Here is a 22,917-nt window from a genome sequence, read left to right on the forward strand (position 1 = left end):
AAGTATGTTTGACAGTATTTAGTATCATACGTAGCAACAAGCCACGAAAGATCTAGAATTATACATGGATGTTGTTGCTTAGTGCCAGACACATGGTCAGATATAACATATCTATATATAGCAGCTAACTGTCGGTATCATTTATTCTAAATGTCAAGCACTTAGAAACCACGTCGGTCTGGCATGATAAAATGATTTGTAAACCTTTACGTACTGGAAAATATGGTTTAAATCTTTCAGTTTCAGCATGAGATATTTTCAGAATCGAATTTACACCAACTTTAACATAATAAGTATATATTTATCAGTATCGAAAAAAGTAAAAATTGGCATTGGTTAAGGCGTCTGTCTCTTAATACATGGGCCGAGGGTTCGAGCTCTTCACGTCCATGTTTTCTCATTTGTCACCAGTATTGGCGAGATCGGTTCAAACACTCGAGCTAATATGTGTACTGTATATTGAACTCAAATACATCCGTTTTGCTGATAAAATTAGGTCATATTGCAAACGTAGTGCGAGTTGGGTGCAAACTTCCAGGAGGAAATGTATTCGTCGTAGACGTTAATTCAGAGGGAACTTGACGGATTTTTCTGGTATGAAAGTTCAGATGCTCGTGTTATATATGCATATAACCGTTAATATAGGACTATATATCCTGCCAAGAACCTTTATAACAAATTTATTATAAGGCAACTTTCCTTTGTTAGTAGAAGAAAAAAGAAAATGTTTTATAAATTGGCAGCAGCCGTGTATATAGCTAACAGAAACACCACGATTATCCAATAAAAAGCGACGTTACAAAAGTGCAATTACAATCATGGTTCTTTCAAACATTCTTTGAGTTATTTGACCAATAATCTGCATGTTATTTATGTCGACTTTTGTTGGATAATCGTAACAGTTACATACACGACTGCTAAAATTTACAAACCTTAATTTATTTATTTATTCATTTATTTATTTCAAGCAAACCGAGCAATTATGTAGTTTAAATTATGGTTACAAAGATGTCTAGATAGATTATATGTCAGTTACGATTGTAACCATATTTAAACACAAATAAAACGCTGTTATAACTAATATTTAATTCCAATACTAAAAAGAGTTTAAATGTCATTTTTGTACAATTGTAATAAATTGCAATTAAAGTCACATAGTGTCATATGACGTAAACTAATTTCAATATTCTATTCCGTTACGATTCAAGGCTAGATTTATGTATTTTCCGTGTTTTATGTCAAATTGCTTTAATCACATAATTGCTTTATTATAACTAATAGTTGAAAATTATCGATATCTTATGTTCCTTGTCCATTGACAAGTTTTTTTTAATACGATTTCAATATGTTACAAACGATTGTTATATTACGTCAATGCAAATTAATCTGCGTAGATCAAAAACTGTGGGTTCTACAACAATATAAGCAACCCCGGAGACTCTAAATTTAGATTTTAGGTCAAAAATTGTTATCAGTGAGTGTTAAATCTTATCAGTTGGTTTACCAGTGCGATTCTACATTTCTGCAAGGTAAGTTGAAAACTATACAACAGTATTTTTTTTGTGTGTAAGGGGGGGGGGGGGGTATTATCAAACAGTAGGCATAGAAGCTGGAAGACGTTGCCCCCGTACCTCATCCCAATGTCGCAATATGTTTTGGTTTTTCGGAATCATTGAATTCATTAGACACACAACGATAATAAATGAATACAATTTAAGCCGGTGCTAGGGGGTCTTGAGAGACATTGCACATTTATAACTTATGAACAGACTTAAATAAACCTAGTCTGCTATTACTTTTGTTGCTATTGCTCAAGAAAGTTCGGTAAACTCTTGCAATGTTTGTTACTTTTGTTGCCTTTACTCACGGAAGTATCACATTCGGGATACTTTTGCTATGTTTGTTACCTTTGTTGCCATTGCTCACGGAAGTATTACATTCGAGACACTTTTGCTACGTTTGTTACATCTGTTGTATTGTTAAGTACATGATATTTGATAACATTCTATCCAAAAATTCTTCGGAAAAGAATTCTAGGAACTATATTATGAAATATACAAAGCATTTATGGACACCTGTACAGATTTTCGCTCTTCTGCCTGCTTATTAGATCACATTTTTACAATAATTTTGTATCGGGCTAAGTTGTAGTGATAGACTTGTCTGAATACAATATGTTAAAGAAGCGTCAACATTATCTTTTTGTTAATTTGTTTCCCAGCATGATGAACATCCTCGATGCGTCAGTCTGATCGGATCAGGTTGTTACAACCTAAACAAGTAAAGAAACTGATAGCGAACAGCATGGATCCTGATCAGACTGCGCGGATGCGCAGGCTGATCTGGATCCATGCTGATCGCAAACCCATTATGTTGGTTTTGTTGTGACGTGTCTCAAATTATTCGTTTTGTTATTTCTGTTTCAGCAAGATGATCATCCTCGTAATCGTTAGTGTTGTAGTCGGATTAGGTAATGTGATTCACATCCGTTTTAACAAGTTGTTCGTAAATGATTTAGGAAGAAAAATGAAGCCTTTAAAGGCACGTCTCAAAAACGAATACACTTTTCCTTCTCTAGAATGGGTACACATGAGTTTAACAACAATTAAATAATGGTTTTAGGGCATGTTAGATGATTATCACGTACATAAAAGTAAAGCTTCATGTGAAATAATGTGCCATGAAAGTAGTAAAATGTAAAACAAAATCGTATTATGACTCCGATACAAAAATACTTAATTACAATAACTATACTAATTGCAAAAATGCAAACGAAGCAAAGGATGACACGGGTATAATATGGCCAATAAGAAATTTTTGGAAACTGAAGTCGGACTACAAAATTGAAAAGCTTGATTGAAATAAAACTTTCTTGGGTAAAATGGGCCTTTAGTTATATTTTCAATATAAAAAGGCCAATTTATCCTCTTCGTTGGTTTGTTGTTGTTGTTGTTGTTCGTTCTTTGTGTGGTCTTAATATGTCAGAATTTCAATGTAATGGCATAATTAATATATTTCTGGAAACATGCATGCTAGAATAATAAGTAGATAATACTAAAAATAAGGTTGCGAAACGCTCAGAAAAAAAAACACACAACAAAATATTCAAATAGTATATATTTATTCATATTAAGAGATTGTATCTTTATATTTGTATGATAAGTGGCCGGACAAGAGGAGGGAGAAGTGTCATTTTCAGCAGGTCTTACTCACGACCAAACCATACAACATGCTGGAAACGTCATATTCAACAAAGTGTTCTCAAACAAAGGCAGTGGCTATGATAACAATACTGGTGTATTCACCTGTCCATTAGCCGGCTACTATGTATTCCAGGTAAGCTTTTACCCCCCCCCCCTCACACCGCCTCACATCCGATTTCCATGCAATTAAGTTTTTACTATCGTATCTGGTTCAAATTTCATTTTGAAGGTTCCTACCTGCCACACATGCTAAATGTATCATGAAAAAGTTGTCGTCTGCTTGACATCCGGATTAAAGTTATTTCTGTTATATTTTTGCCGGTGTCACTCCTGGTTCCAATGATTTCAGGCCAGTGTTCAGCACTGCAGTTGGTTTCTACTTATTAACGGTAAATATCATAAGCCTGTTTCTATGTGTAATAAGTTATAACCTGACTGGCATAGTATAATTGTCTCCATACATTCAAACTGACACTTTTCCGGTCATCGCTGTTCCTTCACACTTACGTTTTAGCAGGTGGTAAGCTGGACCACTAGATTTGAAATTTAGGTGGCCCTTCCGAATGAATATAATTCATCCTCGTATATAGTTGAAATATGACATTGTCAACAGTTTTGCAATTAATATTGCTTACAATAAATGTACCTGCACGTATGTCTTTGTCCATTTTCCGGCATTATATTATCTTTATATACTCTACATATTTCGTGAATTATTTCGAGTTTAATCAAAGAAAAAAGTCTGCCGTATTACAAAATCGTTATATGGCATTCGGTCGGGTTATATGACCGTGTCTAAACAGTTTGTTGCCATATAACCCTTTCGGCTAACATTTGTTTATACTCGTGTTGAACCAAATATACCAGATGACATACAAATTTTTAAAGTAACTATTTATATAGTCACAAATAAAAGAAATGAAACTACAACACTTTTCAAACACATTTTCGTGTAAGAATGTACTTTTCGTTTATCATTTCAGTTCCATATGCTAGCACAGAATTACAGGTCCGCTTGGTTGGAACTATTTACAAGAATGCCGATTATAGTGAGTCGGTTTATGGTCACAACACTGATGACTACGCCAGCGGCGGCAACTCCGTTATTCTCAAACTCGCACAAGGAGACACGGTTTAGACTTTATACTGATTTATTATATTTCAACACCTTCAGTCAAACCTGTTTTTAAAGGCCACATGATAAATAATAAAGGCCACTCTGAGACAAGCCTAAATTGACTATAATGAACAAATTAACTCAAATTAGAGACCGCTTGTCTATAAAGGACATGTTCGTTCGGCCTCTCTCTTGGATGGCCTAAATTAACAGGTTTGACTGTATTGGAATATGCTTTTTTAATATCAACACGTCTGTCAAACATTTGAAAAAAAAGAAACATTTAAATGATAAGCGGACAATTTAAGATGTGACTCGCGTTTTTTATTTTTTTTATTCTTTTTTTTTGCCTTTTATAGGTGATAAATTCTTGTAGAAAAAGTGGATAGATAAAAACCCCATAAACTTGTATTTGTATTACAGTCCTACATACGTTTTAATTCCAGATTTCGATCAAAGGGGTCGACAATAGTTTCGGGTCGGACACAAACTTATATGGACGTCAGGATGAAATATACTGTGTTCTAAGCGGGTATCTTGTCCATGCCGACTAAAACACTGGAACACTTTGTTTGACATATTTTTAATATTGTGGAAAATATATGATACAAGAAATCTGTTGTGTATGTTGTTTTTATATACCAATTTTGCTGCGTTCTTATTTCTAAAAAAAAACACATTTAAGGGTAAAAGGATTATTTGATTTAAGTGCTTCCATGTACCTATTTAGAAGTAAATCTTGATTGCCTTATTGGTTTAAGGGGAATACGAGCGTTGAAAATTCTGATACTTTAAATAGTTACAGTGAATATTAAAAATGTTTCTCAGCAGCCAAATAAGTTACTTATGTTAAGAAAAACATACCTCGTGTATGGTGGCTGATTTGTAACATTCGTGTTTTCACCCCGTGATCCCGCCAAGCGAAAAGTCGAGAATTAACAAGTTATAATGCTCGGGCGCGGAGCGAAAACACGCTATTTAGCGGGAACGAGGAGCGAAGTTTAAGAAATAAAAGGGCTTGGGGCGGTGGCGAAAACACGCTTATTAGCGGGTAATTTAACTCATTACAGGACTCGAACAGTACTTCTAGACGCTTGCAGAAATCATTACCACAAAATAGACAAACATCGTTTTTTTCGACGATTTTTACATTTTTCATTCATTATCATACATGAATCGGTGTGAAAAGATAAATAAACCTTTTACAGTTCATTCCTTTGGGTGATAAGGCAAGATTTTAGCATTTAAACATTCAAGCGCCTTGTCCACTTGTCCAGTATATGCCGGATTACGGTATTTAGTGCAGTTTTCCAATCCTTTTTCAGTCTCACTCATTATCGTGGACGCTGGGCAAAGTTTGATGAATAAAACTTCGCCCCATACCCCCGCTAATTAGCGTGTTTTTGCCCCGAAATCCCGCAAAAAGAAAGGTCGAGAATTAACAAGTTAGAATGGCGGGCGCGGAGCGAAAACACGCTAATAGCGGGGTCTCGATTTAATGAATAAACCGTCGCCTTGTGGTGCCAGGAGCGAGATTAAAAGAAAATAAAACGGTTGGGCGCGGGGCGAAAAACGATAATTAGCGGAGGCGCAGTGTGAAGATTAATTCATTAAAATGTCGCATCTGGCCCATATAGGACACCATATCTAAACCGTTGAAATTTTATCGCAATATTGATTGGATCTGACAATAACTTTATTATTAACTACCTGTCCATGACACAAATATGTTGTGCTTAAATTTTCACTCTTGTTAAACTGTGTTTTTAACTGTTTTGTTAAACTGTATTTAAAACGGTGTTATGAAATTTGTTTCAATTTGAAATATCATATACTAAAACTAAAATCATTTACATTGGATAAATCAACAAAAGTGTTTGATATGGACGTTTTGGAACATACTTGTTAAAAGATTGCGTATATGCCTAAATACGAGTATCATTGTAATTATTAATTATTATATTTGTGATTATTATTATTATCATTATTAATATTTCATTTTTTTTTATTACTACTACTACTACTACTACTATCATTTATAAATAAGAGTCTCTTTTATTGTAACGTTGGCTTTAAACTACAACAGGTTATATGTAATAAATACATAAATATTAAATGTGACTATATAAAGATAAAAATAACTATTAACAAGGAGTCATTCAGAACTTTAAACTTGATACTGAACATGTGTTGTTTAAGTATATTTAATACTTACAGGTTAAATAGATAAGAGTAGTTCGCCTTTTCAGTAGTTTTAGTTACCAATTGTTTCCTATGCTACATACATGTAATAGCTCTTGTTTTCTGTTGAAGTAGATTTTATTTAGCCATTTTTTAAAAACTTTCTGGTGCGCATTTTTTTTAATTCACTAGTTCTTTTTATCTGTTTAATTAGATTTTATTTTGCCATTATTTTTTTAAAAAAAAAAATCTGGTGCATATTTTTTAAAATTCACTATTTTAGTTTAAACACATTTTATTGCATCAAAAACATATAAAACATTATACAAATGATAGATATAAATGTATAACAGAAATGAAATGGGTAGGACAAAAAGTTCTAGCAACATTAAATTAAACCCGTCCCAGTGTTAACTAAGCCTCGCCTACGATTTTACAGTCACACACATAGTTCTACTTTCAGTTTGCTTGGCCTTTTAACTTACTTAAAGCACAAACTTGTTATTGATTCGTTCTTATCTTGATCATTTATATTTCTATTAATATGTTAAGTTTTACGATAGAATATTGATTGTTTTAATAATTTTATAATATATAATGACAGGTTATATTGCCGCTAGGCGAGGGTTATATCGTAAATCACCGTTTTAATACGGCCGTATAACCTGTGACTAATCTTTAATACGAATTCTTTATAAAGCAAACTTCCTTAACTAGAGAGAGAAAAAATAAAGCTACAGCCGTGTAAATACGTATAAACGTCACGATTATCCAGCGAATGAATGTACAAATATTGTGCAGTCCTTTAAAAAAACCCTGGCATATTCAAAAGTTGAAATAAGCAAATAAGAGATCAATAATCATTGTACATTTGTATATAATACAAAAAGCGGAAGTCAATTTGTATTTTTTATCTTGCTATTGACGTATTTAATTTGTATACGGTATAATTGTGCTATTAATAGACAGTTTATTGACAGTGTTTAAATCTTTTCAGTATTTCGATTATCAGTGGTTTGTTATCTGTCAGATATTGAATTTAACGTCATGTCAGTTCATTTAAAGGCATACCTAGGGTAACATATATAGCAGATTAAAAACTACATATTATTAAAATGTATTCAAACTCAAACATGAGGTCAGTGAACGTCAAGTATTTCTCGCTTTAACTGTGTCTGTTGTTAAGATAAATTCTATTACGTAGTCTTCACTACGCTTGTATATGTTACCCTAGCATACTTTAATTTGTTTTAATGGAAACAGGAATAACACTAGTTTCAGGCATTTCAGGATTTGAGCATTGTCACTCCTCTGTTCTTGATTAAATGATAACCAATGAACATTAACCTTTACTTAAACACAAACAATCAGTTGAAGTTAATCAGGACAAAGATAAAAGTGAAATAAAAAAAGTAGGACAGGATAATTATATGCGTGTTATACAGTCAATCAATATACGTGTACTGTAAAATATTGATGTGACATCTGAAAAATCTTGTAAAATTTCATCTTCATGGACACTCATTTTGTTAAATACTTGCGAAAGACAAAATGGCGACCGTGGACTACCTGCTTGTTGCAGCCATTGACCTTGGAACGACTTACAGTGGGTACGCGTACTCTTTTCGCGACAACCAGGAAGTAGTTCATATTAACCAAGCTTGGAACGCTGGCACGCAGAAATTAATTTCTCAGAAAACACCGACATGTTTGCTGTTAAATTCACAAGAAGAATTTCATTCGTTTGGCTTTAAAGCTGAGAACAAGTTTGCTGACCTGGCGGAAGACAACGAACATGGGGACTGGCTTCTGTTTCGACAGTTTAAAATGTTGCTACATGATGAGAAGGTATTTAAGTTGTTGTTGGTTGTTTTTTTGTTTGTTAATTGATCAATATGAAGCCAATATTGCTAGTTATTTTTAATATAAACACAGATTGACCACTTAGTAAACTATTTCACAGATACTTAATTAGCGTGTAGACCCCCACCCTTCGCCGTCCCTGAATATTAAAAACTAAAAGTAGATTTCTATTATTTATTACAAGAACTAGTTTTAATTTTTTGCTTACATATATATGAGACGGTTAAGTGTTTTACACGTGAACAAGTTTGAACAGATTTTCATAACGCTAAAAAAACGGCTTCAATTTGAAATGATATTTTTGAGTGTTTTTTAATGTTGTCAAAATTGTGGAAACAAGTTTTATGTTCAAGGCATGTGACCAGGTCGCAATAATATGCAAAAAATATTCCGGCGTACGGTTTTCAAACTAAAAATAGACATGGTATATACACTTGCGGATCAAGAAGAGGAGCCACGCACATAACCCCAAGTGTCTGTGAACTATTTTAATAAACGTGTATAGATAGTAAGAGGCACCAACCCTATAACGAGTGACCCTTTGCACAGAAGCTTATGGCCAATATACTAAATTCTATACCGAATCATATGTTATTTCACATGATTAGGCCATATGCAAGCCATTATATTTACTCAGAAATGCTTTATCACTTAAAGCTGTACATTTATACTAAATTACGAACTTAGAACTTATTCAACATAATTTGAATCGAGTAGTAGTAGATTTGTGCAAGATAATTTTTATAAACGTAACATATTATCAGCCAATTACTAAGTCAGTATTAAATACTGAAATTGCCAGCCGTTTGATATATATATCAACTTTATTTATTGTTAGGCATTTAGTATGTCAATTTAGAAACTCATATTGTCAGCCTTAAATACTTTCAACCAATTACATGTACTACGTACGTCAATATCAAACACTGACATTTTCAGCTATTTACTAAATCAGCTTGAAACATTGTCAGCCATTTACTACGTCAATATCAAAAACTGACATTGTCAGCCATTTACTACGTCAATATCAAAAACTGACATTGTCAGCCATTTACTACGTCAATATCAAAAACTGCTATTGTCAGCCATTTACTACGTCAATATCAAAAACTGACATTGTCAGCCATTTACTACGCCAATATCAAAAACTGCTATTGTCAGCCATTTACTTTATCAACTTGAAACATTGTCAGGCATTTACTACGTCAATATCAAAACATGACATTGTCAGCCATTTATTATATAAACTTGAAACATTGTCAACCATTTACTATTTCAATATTAAATGCTAAAAATGTCCACCGTTTACTATATCAACTTACTTATAATGCCATGCATTTTCTTTGTCAACATTATATTCTCAAATAGTTCGCCATTTACTATATCAACTCGATACATTGTCAGCCATTCAATATGTCAATATCATGTAGTTATATTGTCAGCCATTTACTGTTACATCAACATGGTACTTGCCAGTTATGTCAATATTACATACTCATATTTTCAGCCAATAATTTTGTCAACATAATTACGTCCCCGCACAACAAAGTTTTGAGGGGGGTATACTGGCATCAGCATGTCCGTCCGGCCGTTCGCAGGTTTTTCCTTGTGTGCCTATTAACTCAAGATTCCTTTGACCAACAGTCTTCATATTTGGCATTAAGATTGGTCATCGTTAGTAGATAATCCCTATTGATTTTGATGTCACCAGATCAAAGGTCATGGTCACAGGGGCCTTGACTAAAAAACATTGTCCGCCCATTTACTTAAGAATCCTTTGACCAAAAATCTTCATATTTGGCATGGAGGTAAGACATAATTTTTTGGATGACTCCTTTTATTTTTGAGGTCACTGGGTCAACAAAGATCAAGGTTACAGGGTTCTTGATTAAAGAAAGCTTATCTGTGCAATAACTTAAGAATCCTTTGATCTACAGTATTCATATTTGGCAAGGGGATCAGACATTATTATCAGATGACGCCTATTGATTTTAAGGTCACTGATTCAAAGGTCAAGGTCAAAAGGGCCGTGACTTAAAAAAAACCGTGTCCGCCAAATGACTTAAGATTCCTCTGACCCATAGTCTTAATATTTGGTATTGATATTTGACATGACAAGTAGGTGAGGGATCTTGGTCAAAGGCCAAGGTCACAGGGGCCTTGACTTTAAACAGCTTGTCCGCCCAAATAAATTAAGATTTTTTTTACCAACAATATTCATATTTGACATTGACGTTGGTTATGACCATTAAGTAACTCCTATTGCTTTAGAGGTGATTTTGAGGTCACAAGGTCAAAGGTCAAGGTCACAGGGGCCTTGACTTCAATAACCTAAGTATCACTTGACCCACAGCACCATCTTCATATTTGGCATGGGGGTTAGTCATAACAATTAAATGATCTCTATTGATTTTGATGTCACTGGGTTAAAGATCAAGGTCACATGGGGCCTTGACTAAAAACAGCTTGTCCGGCAAAACATTTAAGATTCCTATGACCCACATTCTTCATATTTGGCATTGACGTTGGTCATGACCATCAAGTAACCAGCTTGTCCGCCCAACAAATTAAGATTTTTTTTTTACACACAGTCTTCATATTTGACATTGACGTTGGTCACGACCATTTAGTAACCCCTATTGCTTAAGAGGTAACTGGGTCAAAGGTCAAGGTCACAGGGGCCTTGACTTCCAAAAGCTTCTCTGTTCAATCCCTTTAGAATAATTTGGTCAACAGTCCTGTTATTTGTTATTGAGGTTCGTTATGACTAGTAGATGATCTCTATTGACTTTTAGGTCACTAGGTCAAAGGTAAAGATCAGAAGGGCCTTGACTAAACAAGAGCCCGGTTTGAGCCGGGTGATGCTCCCCTAAAAGGTTTTGGACACAGGAAAGTACACCTCTTGTAGTTTCAGAGTTATGTCCCTGGAGAAAGTTCAAAGTGCAATAATTCCAAAATTAGGCAAGGCAGAGTTACAGTTCTTTGCATTGCACTTTTAATCAATGTGATCTATCAACCTACAAAGTTTCTTGATGATATCTCTTATGATTTCCGAGTTATGTCCTGGACAATTCAAAAAGTAAAAATAAACAAAGGGCAATAACTCCAGAGTTAGGCAAGGTAGAGATGATTCTTGTGCACTGCCCATCTACCCATTGAGATATATCTACATACAAAGTTTCATGTTGATATCTCTTATAGTTTTACAGCTATGTCCTGGACAAGATTTTATAAAAGGGGAGATTATTCAAAAATGAGGCTTAACAGAGTTATGGTTCTTTTGCACTGCACCTCTACTCAATGAGATCTATCTACCTACAATGTTTCATGTTGATATCTCTTATAGTTTTAGAGTTATGCCCCGGACAAGATTTTTCTATAAGGGGAGATAATTCAAAAACCGGGCAAAATAGAGTTATGGTTCTTTGACACTGCACTCCCCCTCGATGCCCTCTACCACTGTATGAAGTTTCAACAAATTATCTCCAGGGGTTTTCAAGTTATGTTCCGGACAAAGTTCAAAGTATTAAAATTAACAAAGGGCAATAACTCCAAAATTAGGACAAAAAGAGTTATTGTTCTTCTGCACTGCACATCTACCAATTGAGATCTATTCACCTACAAAGTTTCATGTTGATATCTCTTATAGTTTTAGAGTTATGCCCCGGACAAGAATTTTCTATAAGGGGAGATAATTCAAAAACCGGGCAAAATAGAGTTATGGTTCTTTGACACTGCACTCCCCCTCGATGCCCTCTACCACTGTATGAAGTTTCAACAAATTATCTCTAAGGGTTGTCAAGTTATGCTCCGGACAAGACAACGGACGGACAGACGGACGGACGGACAGACGGACAAGGCGCCGACTATATGCTTCCCCGAAATTTTTCGGGGAGCATAAAAACGCTTGTCCGCCCAATAGCTTAAGAATCCTTTGACCAACAGTCTTCATATTTAGCTTTGAGGTAAGGCATGACAATAAGATGACCCCTAATGATTTTCAGGTCACAAGGTCAAAGGTCAAGGTAACATGGGTCTTGTCTTCAAAAGTTTGTCCGCCCAATAATCTAAGTATCATTTGACCCACAACACAGTCTTCGTATTTGGCATGGAGGTTAGTCATGACAATTAGACGACCTCTATTGATTTTGATGTCACTGGTTTAAAGCTCAAGGTCATAGGGGCCTTGAACAGAAACAGCTTGTTCGCCAAAAAAATTAAGATTCCTTTGACCCACTCTCTTCATATTTGGCATTGATGTTGGTCATGACCATTAAGTAACCCCAATTGATTTTGAGGCCACTGGGTCAAAGGTCAAGGTCACAGGGGCCTTGACTTCAAAGGGATTGTCAGCCAATCCCTTAAGAATACTTTGGTCAACAGTCTTCATATTTGGTATTGAATTTGGTTATAACTAGTAGATAACCCCTATTGATTTATATATGACTGCGTCAAAGGTCAAGGTCACAGGGGCTTACAACAATAAGCTTGTCTGCTCAAATGCTTAAGAATTCCTGTCCACAGTGTATTGATGTGTATTGATTTCGGCATTTTCACATTTGAAGCATATAATTATGTTTTCATACATTCATCATAAAACACCCCCAGGCAAAGCTGCATGAATGGGAGGTGGGTGGAGTCATGCGGTGGCATTGTCAGTTTTGAGGTCAAAGGTAGAGGACAATTTGATCTTTGCCGCTCAAAAAATGAAGAATACATAACTTCGCAATGCACTGGCTTAATACCCTCAGATTTGGAAGGGAGGTTGTCCTTTACTAATTTTTACTTATATTGTCAGTATTTTAATATAATATCAACTTAATATGTTCTAAACCATTTAGAATGTCAACATTTTATACTTATATTGGCGGCAATTGACTTTTATATCAACTCGATACATTGTCAGCCATTTACTTTGCCAACAATATTATTATACTAATATTTTCAGCCATTGTCTAAAATATCAACTTGATATATTTTCAGCCATTTTAACCATTTACTATTTCAACATTATGTACCTATATTGCCAGTCAATGACTATCATATCAACTCGATACATTGTCAGCCATTTATTATGCCAGCAATTTACCAATATTTTCAGCCATTGTCTAAAATATCAACTAAATATAATTTTCAGCTTTTTTTAACCATTTACTATGTCAACATTCTATACTTATATTTCCAGTCAATGACTATTATATCAACTCGATACATTGTCAGCCATTTATTATGTCAATATTAAAATTATACTAATATTTTCAGCCATTGACTGAAATATCAATTTTTTAGCAATTTTCAGCCATTTACTATGTCAACATTTTATACTTACCTTTTTAGCCATTGTCAACTTTTAGCCATTGTACCAACTTCTTGATATATTTTCAGCCGTGTTCAGCCAGATATACTGTCACTTACAAGCAAGTATCATATTACAATTTTAAACTTCTCATTATACAAATATTTCAGAATCTTTCAAAGGAATTGAAGGTTGTTGATTTTAATGGTACTAGATCTATGCCAGCACTCACAATTTTTGCCATGAGTTTGAAATATCTAAAAGAGAAACTGTTGGAAGATATCAGAGGTTTTAAAGATGAAATAGTTGAGACTGACATCAAATATGTGATAACTGTCCCTGCTATTTGGAGTGATCCTGCCAAACAGTTCATGAGGGAAGCAGCTGAGGAGGTTAGATGCTTATTGTCCCCTGCCTTTTCGATGAAAAAAAGGGGATATAGAAATAGACTCCGTCCGTCTGTCTGTTCATCCGCACTCACAGGAGAGTAATTATGTGGCTAGAGGGACAATAGGTAACTGTTCTTTCTCTTTGATGTCATTCATTCCGTAATGCTTTTATGTGGCTATTTTCTTTTGTGTGGCTAAAAAGAACAATAGAGAGAACAATAGAGTAGCCACATAATTACTGTCCTGTGAGAACGTCCGTCAATCTGTCCGTACAAACCAGAGCTACATTATGGGGTTTGGTCTATTGTTCTCATAACAATAGATGTCTTTGAAGTCATTCATTCCGTTTCTCTTGTGGGGTTATTATCTGCATTGTGGGGTTAAAAAGAACAAAATAAATAACAAAAGAAAACCCCATAATGTAGCTCTGGTAAGAACGTCTGTCCATCCGTCCGTCCGTCCGTCACACTTTCGTGTCCGGTCCATAACTTTGTCAATTATCAAAGGAATTTGAAATAACTTGGCACAAATGTTTGTTATAATAAGACAATGTGTCATGCGCAACAATCAGACCCCTACCACCAAGGTCAAGGTGGCACTTGCTCATTCAAGGTCAACATTGTCTATTTGAGGGTATATATAGTGTCCGGTTCATAACTTTCTTATCTTTTAAGGGATTTTGTAAATACTTGCCACAATTGCTCACAATAATGAGAAGATGTGTCATGCGCAACAACCATTCACCTACATCCAAGGTCAAGGCCACACTTGGAGGTCAAAGATTAACATAGTCTGTTACAGGGTATATTTCGTGTCCGGTCCCTAACTTTGTCATTTATCAATGGAATTTGAAATAACTTGGCACAAATGTTTGTTATAATAAGACAATGTGTCATGCGCAACAACCAGATCCCCTACCTCTAAGGTCAAGGTTGCACTTGCTCATTCAATGTCAACATTGTCTATTTGAGGGTATATGTCGTGTCCGGTCTATAACTTTCTTATCTTTGAAGGGATTTTGTAAATACTTGCCACAATTGTTCACAATAATGAGATGATGTGTCATGCGCAACAATCGGTCACCTACCTCCAAGGTCAAGGTCACACTTGGAGGTCAAAGATTAACATAGTCTGTTATAGGGTATATTTTGTGTCCGGTCCATAACTTTTTCATATATCAAAGGATTTTGAAAATACTTGGCACAAATAGTCACTATAATAAGACGATGTGTCATGCGCAACACCTGCATCCCTACCTCCAAGGTCAAGGTCACATTTCGAGGTCAAAAATTAACATAGTCTGTTAAAGGGTATATATTGTGTCCGATCTAGAACTTCTTCATAGTTCAAGGGATTTTGAAATAACTTGGCACAAATAGTCACAATAATAAGACGATATGTCAGGTACAACACCTGCACCATACCTCCAAGGTCAAGGTTACACTTAGAGGTCAAAAGTAAACAGAGTCTGTCATATGGTATATATTGTGTCCCGTCCATAACTTCTTCATAGATCAAGGTATTTTGAATTAACATGGAACAAATAGTCACAATGATAAGATGATATGTTTTCCACGCCCGCAGTGTATTGGTATGCGGCATGGAGGAGCATGTGACTTGTTTTCGGTACATGGACGAGTACGTGATCTGTAAACCGTACTTAATCGGTTAATCAACGTTGCAATGTTGTTGTTTTTTAATTAATAAAATCTATATATAGAAAATGTAAACATGAAAATAGTATTGTAGTCTGCTTGCAAGAGAAATCTCAGACGGCTCGATGATACAGACGGATGCCATACTAATCGGCTCTTTCCGGTCTCCGGTCTTCGACGGTCACTGGTCTCCAAAGACTTTCTCTTGATAATTTATTCTCGATTTATATTATTAAAACTTTCCCCCGTAGGAAATCTTTTTAACGTGCATAATTATATTTATAGAGTGAGAAAGTAAAATGTAAAGAGAACATATAAAGCAGACGCAGACTATAAGAATCTTACACCGGCTGCCGGTACAGAATTGATTATCTACCCTTCTGCCATGGAGTAGGTTCCTTCAGAAATTAGCGTTCTACCGACTGAACTATTGCGACATTTATACTTATTTATACAAGTATCAGTCAAACGCACAATCAAAAGGATGTGCAACATTTCATTTACCTATATAGTATTTACATGGACTGTTCCCTACTATAAATAGATATGAAGAAAGTTCTGTTTATCGTCCTCGGATTATAGTTTCTAAATCACTGTTCTATATTTTTACAGGCTGGTTTTGATTCGAATAGATTAAACATTGCCCTTGAACCGGAAGCAGCCTCGATATGGTGCAGAATTGAAAAGGAAACAAAAACTGTTATTTCCGGCTTTGACACAAAATATATTGTTGTTGATCTAGGAGGTAACTTTAAAAATACAGGCGTGTTACTATTAATACGATGTACGATAATTGATCAAAAAGTTCTTGGTCCGATGTACTTTCAATAGTCAGAGAACCCAACTAATGGTCTTACTTTTCAATACAATCGCCCTCTACATCAATGCACTTTGCCCACCTGTGCTCCAACTTGTTTAACCCTTCAAAATAGAACTCTCTATTTGGTCCTCAAAGAACTCATTGACCGACTCCATGACACCTTCGTTGCTTCCAAAACGTCTACCACGAAGCTTGGTTTTACTCAAGATAGTCAATCATCATTATCCCCTGACTATTCACAAAAATTGAAGCCATCATCTTCCCTGTTGATGCCACCCTCTTGAACTTCTTCGGAGGGGGTGAGCCAGGGTGCTTCCACTCCATGCTATGTTTTTTGGATTCTGTTTGAAGTGATGGACCGATGTTTCATCCTGAGTTACGATCCGGTAGATAAAGTCAGGTTCATCCTCGTAGCGAGACAAAAGATATCTTGAAATGTCAAGCCTGGTCCGTTTCTGGTCGTCAGTCAACTCAAAGGAACTTGAAATTCTATCAATATTAATATGTTAATGATAATATCCAAAATATACACCCTAAAAATAACAAGTTTGCAAGTTAAATACTGTCAAACTAGAACAAATGACTAATTTGTTTCTTATGACATGGCTGAATTTATTTGCTGGGCCATATCCAATAGAGTACTCAATTTTTTTTCAAAAACGAAAGTACTATTTCAAAGATTTACCGGTCTTGTTTGGGGTTTCCCTTTCAAATGTATTTATAAAAGTAATTTGTTAAAAAGGTTTTACATAAAGATGTTTAAATATATTTAGTACATAGAATAATTTGTATAAAAGTTTAATACACACCTGTTATTTTTTGGAACTTATTAAAAAAATTTTTTATAAATATTATTCTCCTCGAATCAAAATCCAGTGACGTCACGGAATGGATTCGGCGACAAACTCAGATCGCGGGAAATAATCAGAAAATGTTGAATTATTCCTACACAGCTACGCGATTAAAAAAAGTTTTCGGTGGTATTTGATGCATTTATGTATTGTTTATCGAAATGGCCCGATAGATTATTTTGATCCGTTATTTTGTAGATTTCTTCGGCATAAATTATGTTGGGGTGGGGAAAAGGCGTTTCATTCCTTGTGTTTATTTATACTGTAAAGGGGGTATATTTTGGATATTACCATTAATATTGATAGAATTTCAAGTTCCTGTGGTCAACTGTCTGGGGACCCACCTAGCGGAAACCTTTGACATGCCATTTACATCAGTCACAGTTGCCTGAACTGAACCATATCTTATACCCTGTAACCCACTTTCCTAGCAATGCTTCGCAGGGTCCGCCTTCTGTCGCACGAACAAGCTTCGGCAGTTTCATCGTTGGTGGCTTCTTTTGGCCGCCCAGGCTGCTTATCGACTTCCAATGCTCTCCTCACTCAGTCTGTAAATTAGCAGCCGAAATTTGATTTCCATCGTGCTTGATGGAAGGGACTCCTTAACGGAGTGTATCAATGAAATCTTTTTCTAGGGGACATCCATTTAACCTCCCAAGAAGTCTTAATTAACGCTTCTGATTTTTTTCTTCGTTTGATATAAAATATAATATATCCCGCTTTGATCAAAGTGTTCATGTTTTCAATACTGCGTTCAAAACGGACAGTGCAAACATTATCAGTAATCTTCAAAAGAACGGGTTTCGTATCCTGTGTAAATGTCAGTGTAGTGGTAGAAGTATATCAGGCCGAGAACTTTATGATCATTCCTCGTATATGACTTGATCGGTTATATGGCCCAATATAAAGGTAAGTGCTATTACCAAAGGTGAAAAATTTATAGCGAACAACGTCATTTAACCTGCCAAAAAGCCTTAATTACACGTTCATATTACTGCATAATTGTTTTCTTCGATTATAGATAATATTATAAACCTTATAATTATATAAATATACAGTACGGCATTTGTATGCAAAGGTCGAAAACATCATGTTTGTCCAAATACCGATGTCACAAACGGACAGTTTCACAACATATATAAATGCTGTCGAAAGAGGGCAGCCCACGGGGATCTCTTTTCGACGCTTGCCACCGAAAAGGGTTTCAAAATCTAAAGTTTTTGGAATTACTTTGAAAATTATTGACATTATGGGTCAAAACAGCAGGGAAATCGTGCTGTATTTTAATGTAAAAAATAAATAATAAGTGTTTGAAATATCTCAGGAAGACATCATTCTGACTAAAGTTCAGATCTACTTAAGTTATTTTTTGCATGTAGATCTGATGGTCAGCCACCGTATTTGTTTCGCCTTCATTGCCGGATTTCCCGAGATAGCTTAATGAAACCGTCCTTTACAAAAAAAATGCTGATTTCTGTTTTCAAGTAATTTGTAACAAATGGACTCAATCATTTTTGAATTTTACCTGCCATCTTTATGAACTACGCATGTTTTATCTCGAAATCGTGAAAACAACATACTGAGTACTGGTTTTTCAGAGGTTAAATTTATAAACTGCATCGCATTTATTGTGATCATTGACAGTTTGGAAAGGTTACGAGAAGGTGATCTCCTATTGGTGCCCTTCATATCCTAATGCGTAGCGTTAGTTACGAGCTAATTTTAATGAGATTGATGAAGACATCTAAGGTGTTTAAAAAATAAACCCCTGTCCAAGTTCTTACCGAGAACAATCTGACCGCGGGAAAACAGCACAATTAATGTTTTCATCTTATTTTTCTTGTACTTAAATGTTTATGGTAAATAACAGTTTCCGTTTGTCATTCTTTGTATACACGTATCATCATTTTGATCACAATACCTTTTTTAGGCGATACGCAGGCTTTTCACCGTGAACTGTTTGGGCACCACACTAAATACCGTGTTCCAGTATATACCATACAAGGCGCGTGAATGATTAAATGCTAAAACATCGCTTTTTTCACCAGTCGAAACTATAAAATGGCGCGCAATTCACAAAATAGAGCTCCACTTTTGTAGTTTATTCGGACATATATACTGTTACAGTGCAGTACGTGTATTATAAAGTTTAATAATACAACAAAAGACAAGTTGCACCTTTTACTATGATACAGCTTTTGAATATTGCACGTTCAGAATACAAAATAGTCTACTTTAATGCTGTGTAAGAAAATGTATGATTTTTATTCATGGGATTTACAAAGTAAAATATATATTACATATTTTATTGTAGGAGGTACAGCAGATATTACTGTGCACGAAGTTGGCAGAGATGCTACATTAAAAGAGTTACATAAATCGAGCGGGGGACCTTGGGGCGGAACATATGTCGACAAGAACTTCTTACAGTGGATGACGGATATTTTTGGTTCTAAAACCATTGAAAGATTCAAGTCGGAAAATATCGCAGATTACTTTGATCTGCTGAGAGATTTTGAAATGAAAAAGCGAAATGTAGATACTGACAGTTCAGTGAAATGCACCATTAAACTAGCCTCATCTTTAATGGAAATATATGAAAAGGAGAATGAACTTACTCTACCCGACAAAATATCTGATAAGGGACTCAGTGAACAAGTGCGAGTGACAGCTGATAAACTTCGTATTGACAACGCTATATTATGCGGTTTCTTTGAAACTCCACTCAATAGTCTAGTCAGTCATTTACAAAACATTTTGCATAAGGGGAATATTATGAAAAATGTGAGCACAATTTTACTGGTTGGTGGTTTTGGTGAAAGCAAATTAGTACAGAGTAAGGTGCAAACACATTTAAAAACTAAACGAGTTCTATCTACTCGCGATGCTGGCCTAGCTGTAGTGAAGGGCGCTGTCGTGTTTGGTCACGAACCTAGGATAATTTCGGCTAGGGTGATGAAGTACACCTACGGATTTAAACTTCATCTTCCCTTTAATGCAAGAAAACATGATAAAGATAAAGCATTTATGTTAAACGGCGAAGAGAGAGTATATGTCTTTCGGGCAATAAACAAGGCAGATGAAAGTGTAGAAGTTGGCTATAGTACAATCATGTGCAACATGCAACCAAGAAAGTTAGATCGTACTATTGTAGAGTTGTACTCTTCCGAAAAGGATAAAGTAATGTATGTTACAGATGATGGTTGCAAAAAACTTGCCACTCTAGAAGTTTCTCATCCTGAAGGTAAAACACTTGCAGATAAAAAATTCGATTTGACTTTCATTTTTGGCGAAACTGAACTGATTGTTAAAGCTAGAATTCAGAAGACTGGCCGGGAATTTAATACAGAAGTCAATTGTTTACAGGATAGTGAAAATGATGCAAGTGGTATATAGAAGATTGTAGTATCCGGTTGCGGTTGATTAACTCATCCAATCACAGACAATTTCAAACCTTCTACCAAAAAGTGTATGTTATTATTTTGCAATATCTATTTGTTTATCCAAACTGTTTTTGTTCTCTTACTTATGTAACGATACAAACTCATGTTTAATCTCTTCAGCCGTGTAAACTTTGTATTGTTATAAGGCTTTTTTTTTAGCCCAAACACATTTTCAAGTTTTTTATTTCTTTTTTAAAACATTGTTTCCTGTAACAATTTTGTAATTAAAATCATGTAATTGAATAAACTACAGTCTCTTCTTTTTTTGGCAGTTAGTACAGTCATAGTAATTTAGTATATTCTATAGAAGACAAAGAACTTCTGTACGTATTCATTTTAATTCAAATTATTTTTAATTCATTGCTACATATATTTATGATGAGAACCATCTATAATATGTATTTAATCCATTATTCTAACATTATTATATACATGCAAAATAAAAAGAAACTTATCATTATATAATAATTTATCAATTTCTTAAGCACAAAGACGTGTCATCAGAGTTTATTAAAAGAACAACTACTTTTGGCTTATTTTTTATATTATGATTTTTCACATTAGCAAATACGTACGTACGTACGTACATAATAACATAAATACACTCATGTTTGTACATGTGTAGATAATGTACTATGTATAAAAACTCTTTTTTATTTTTATGTAATTTTTTAAAAAGTTTTCACAATAAGTAATAATACAAAGATACTTAAACTAAAGCATTTTGGTGGCTAGGGGCACCTATAGCTGAGGTCTTCCTAAACCAAAGATATGATTTCGTTTCAACAGTCTTGGATTCCTTTTGTTAACTCGGAAAGATAAGAACAAAATTCATGTCGGTAAAGTTACCACTGACATGTGCATGAATAGATACTAAATAAATGCATCCCCATTGTTTGACGAACACTATTTCATGCATTTGTTATATTAATAATTGTATGACTACGAAATGTTTTCACATGTCATGATAGTGTTGTTTCCCCTACGATAACTTTTTACAAGTTAGCTGCATGTATCACCAATTTACAAACTGATCAATGTAAAACTGCTAACTTGCATTTCTGTTTGACAATAGTTGTTGACACTATTTATGATCTCACAGTGAATGTAAACACAGGAGATAGTTTAGCAATTGGAACACTGTGAAATATATTGGTACAAGTAGTCGTTCTAGCATTTCGAGTTCAGTTTTATGATGCAAAAACTGGTATAAAAATACCATAAAATTCAAACAAAAACAACTCCACAGTAATATAGATGAATTCTGGACATCCGTAGTTGACATAGAGCGAACGTCCTTGTATAACAGAAATCTAGAAATGTGTCCATAGGACACGGGTGCCCCCACCGCGCCACTATTCTATCAATCTTATGACTCTAGGTCAAATATTTTTTGAAAACTAAATTTCTTTTACTAGGTAAACGGCAATAACTTTACAAATAATGAATAAATCCACAAGCAAACACAAAGGTGCATAAGTACCTTGCTGACCAACATTCTTGTAAACTTTCAAGCCTACAAGTGAAATACTTTTTGAGCTATGCATGAACAAGTTGAAAATTGCAAATTTATACTACTGTCAGTCAAGGGCAATAACTCTAACAAAACTGAAAAAAAATCCACATGCAAAGTCCCAGGTGCATAGCTTCACAGTGATGTGAATCATTAGTCCTCTAATTTAGTGATTTTGATCATTATTCCTACAAAGTTGGTTGATTCTAACTCAAGCACTCAAGGAACAAATAACAACATAATGAAAAGGTTTTTACTAAGTCAAGGGATATAACTCTTCAAATACTGGATAAATCCACAAGCAAAACCCCAGGTGCACAACTACATATGCTGAGCAACCTTCCCGTGGGGTTTAATGACTCTATGTCCAATCCGTTTTGAATTACATGCGACACAAGTTGAAAATTGCAAAAAAATTCTAAGTCAAGAGCAATAACTCTAAATATACTAAATAAAAAAATCCACACGAAAATACCCAGGTGCACAACTACACATGATGATCAACATTCCTGAGAAGTTTCATGACTCTATGTCAAATCCTTTTTGAGTTACATGCGACACAATTTGAAAATTGCAAAATTTTACT

The 22,917-nt window shown here is 34.8% G+C and overlaps 1 protein-coding gene and 1 pseudogene across 1 annotated transcript; both read left to right on the forward strand.

Moving 5' to 3' along the window:
* Positions 1-1,418: 1,418 nt before the first annotated feature.
* Positions 1,419-4,937, forward strand: LOC132718250 (complement C1q-like protein 3; annotated as a pseudogene).
* A 2,489-nt stretch (positions 4,938-7,426) lies between these two features.
* LOC132718252 (heat shock 70 kDa protein 12A-like) lies at positions 7,427-21,365 on the forward strand. Its single transcript, XM_060701898.1, has 4 exons — positions 7,427-8,349; positions 13,831-14,052; positions 16,317-16,449; positions 19,690-21,365. The coding sequence occupies exons 1-4, from the start codon at positions 8,053-8,055 to the stop codon at positions 20,769-20,771; spliced, it is 1,734 nt and encodes a 577-aa protein (XP_060557881.1). The 5' UTR covers positions 7,427-8,052; the 3' UTR covers positions 20,772-21,365.
* The last annotated feature ends 1,552 nt before the right edge of the window (positions 21,366-22,917 follow it).

Source organism: Ruditapes philippinarum, unplaced genomic scaffold, assembly GCF_026571515.1.
Source record: "Ruditapes philippinarum isolate M1 unplaced genomic scaffold, ASM2657151v2 ctg5325_1_1_1_1, whole genome shotgun sequence".
Taxonomy (NCBI): domain Eukaryota; kingdom Metazoa; phylum Mollusca; class Bivalvia; order Venerida; family Veneridae; genus Ruditapes; species Ruditapes philippinarum.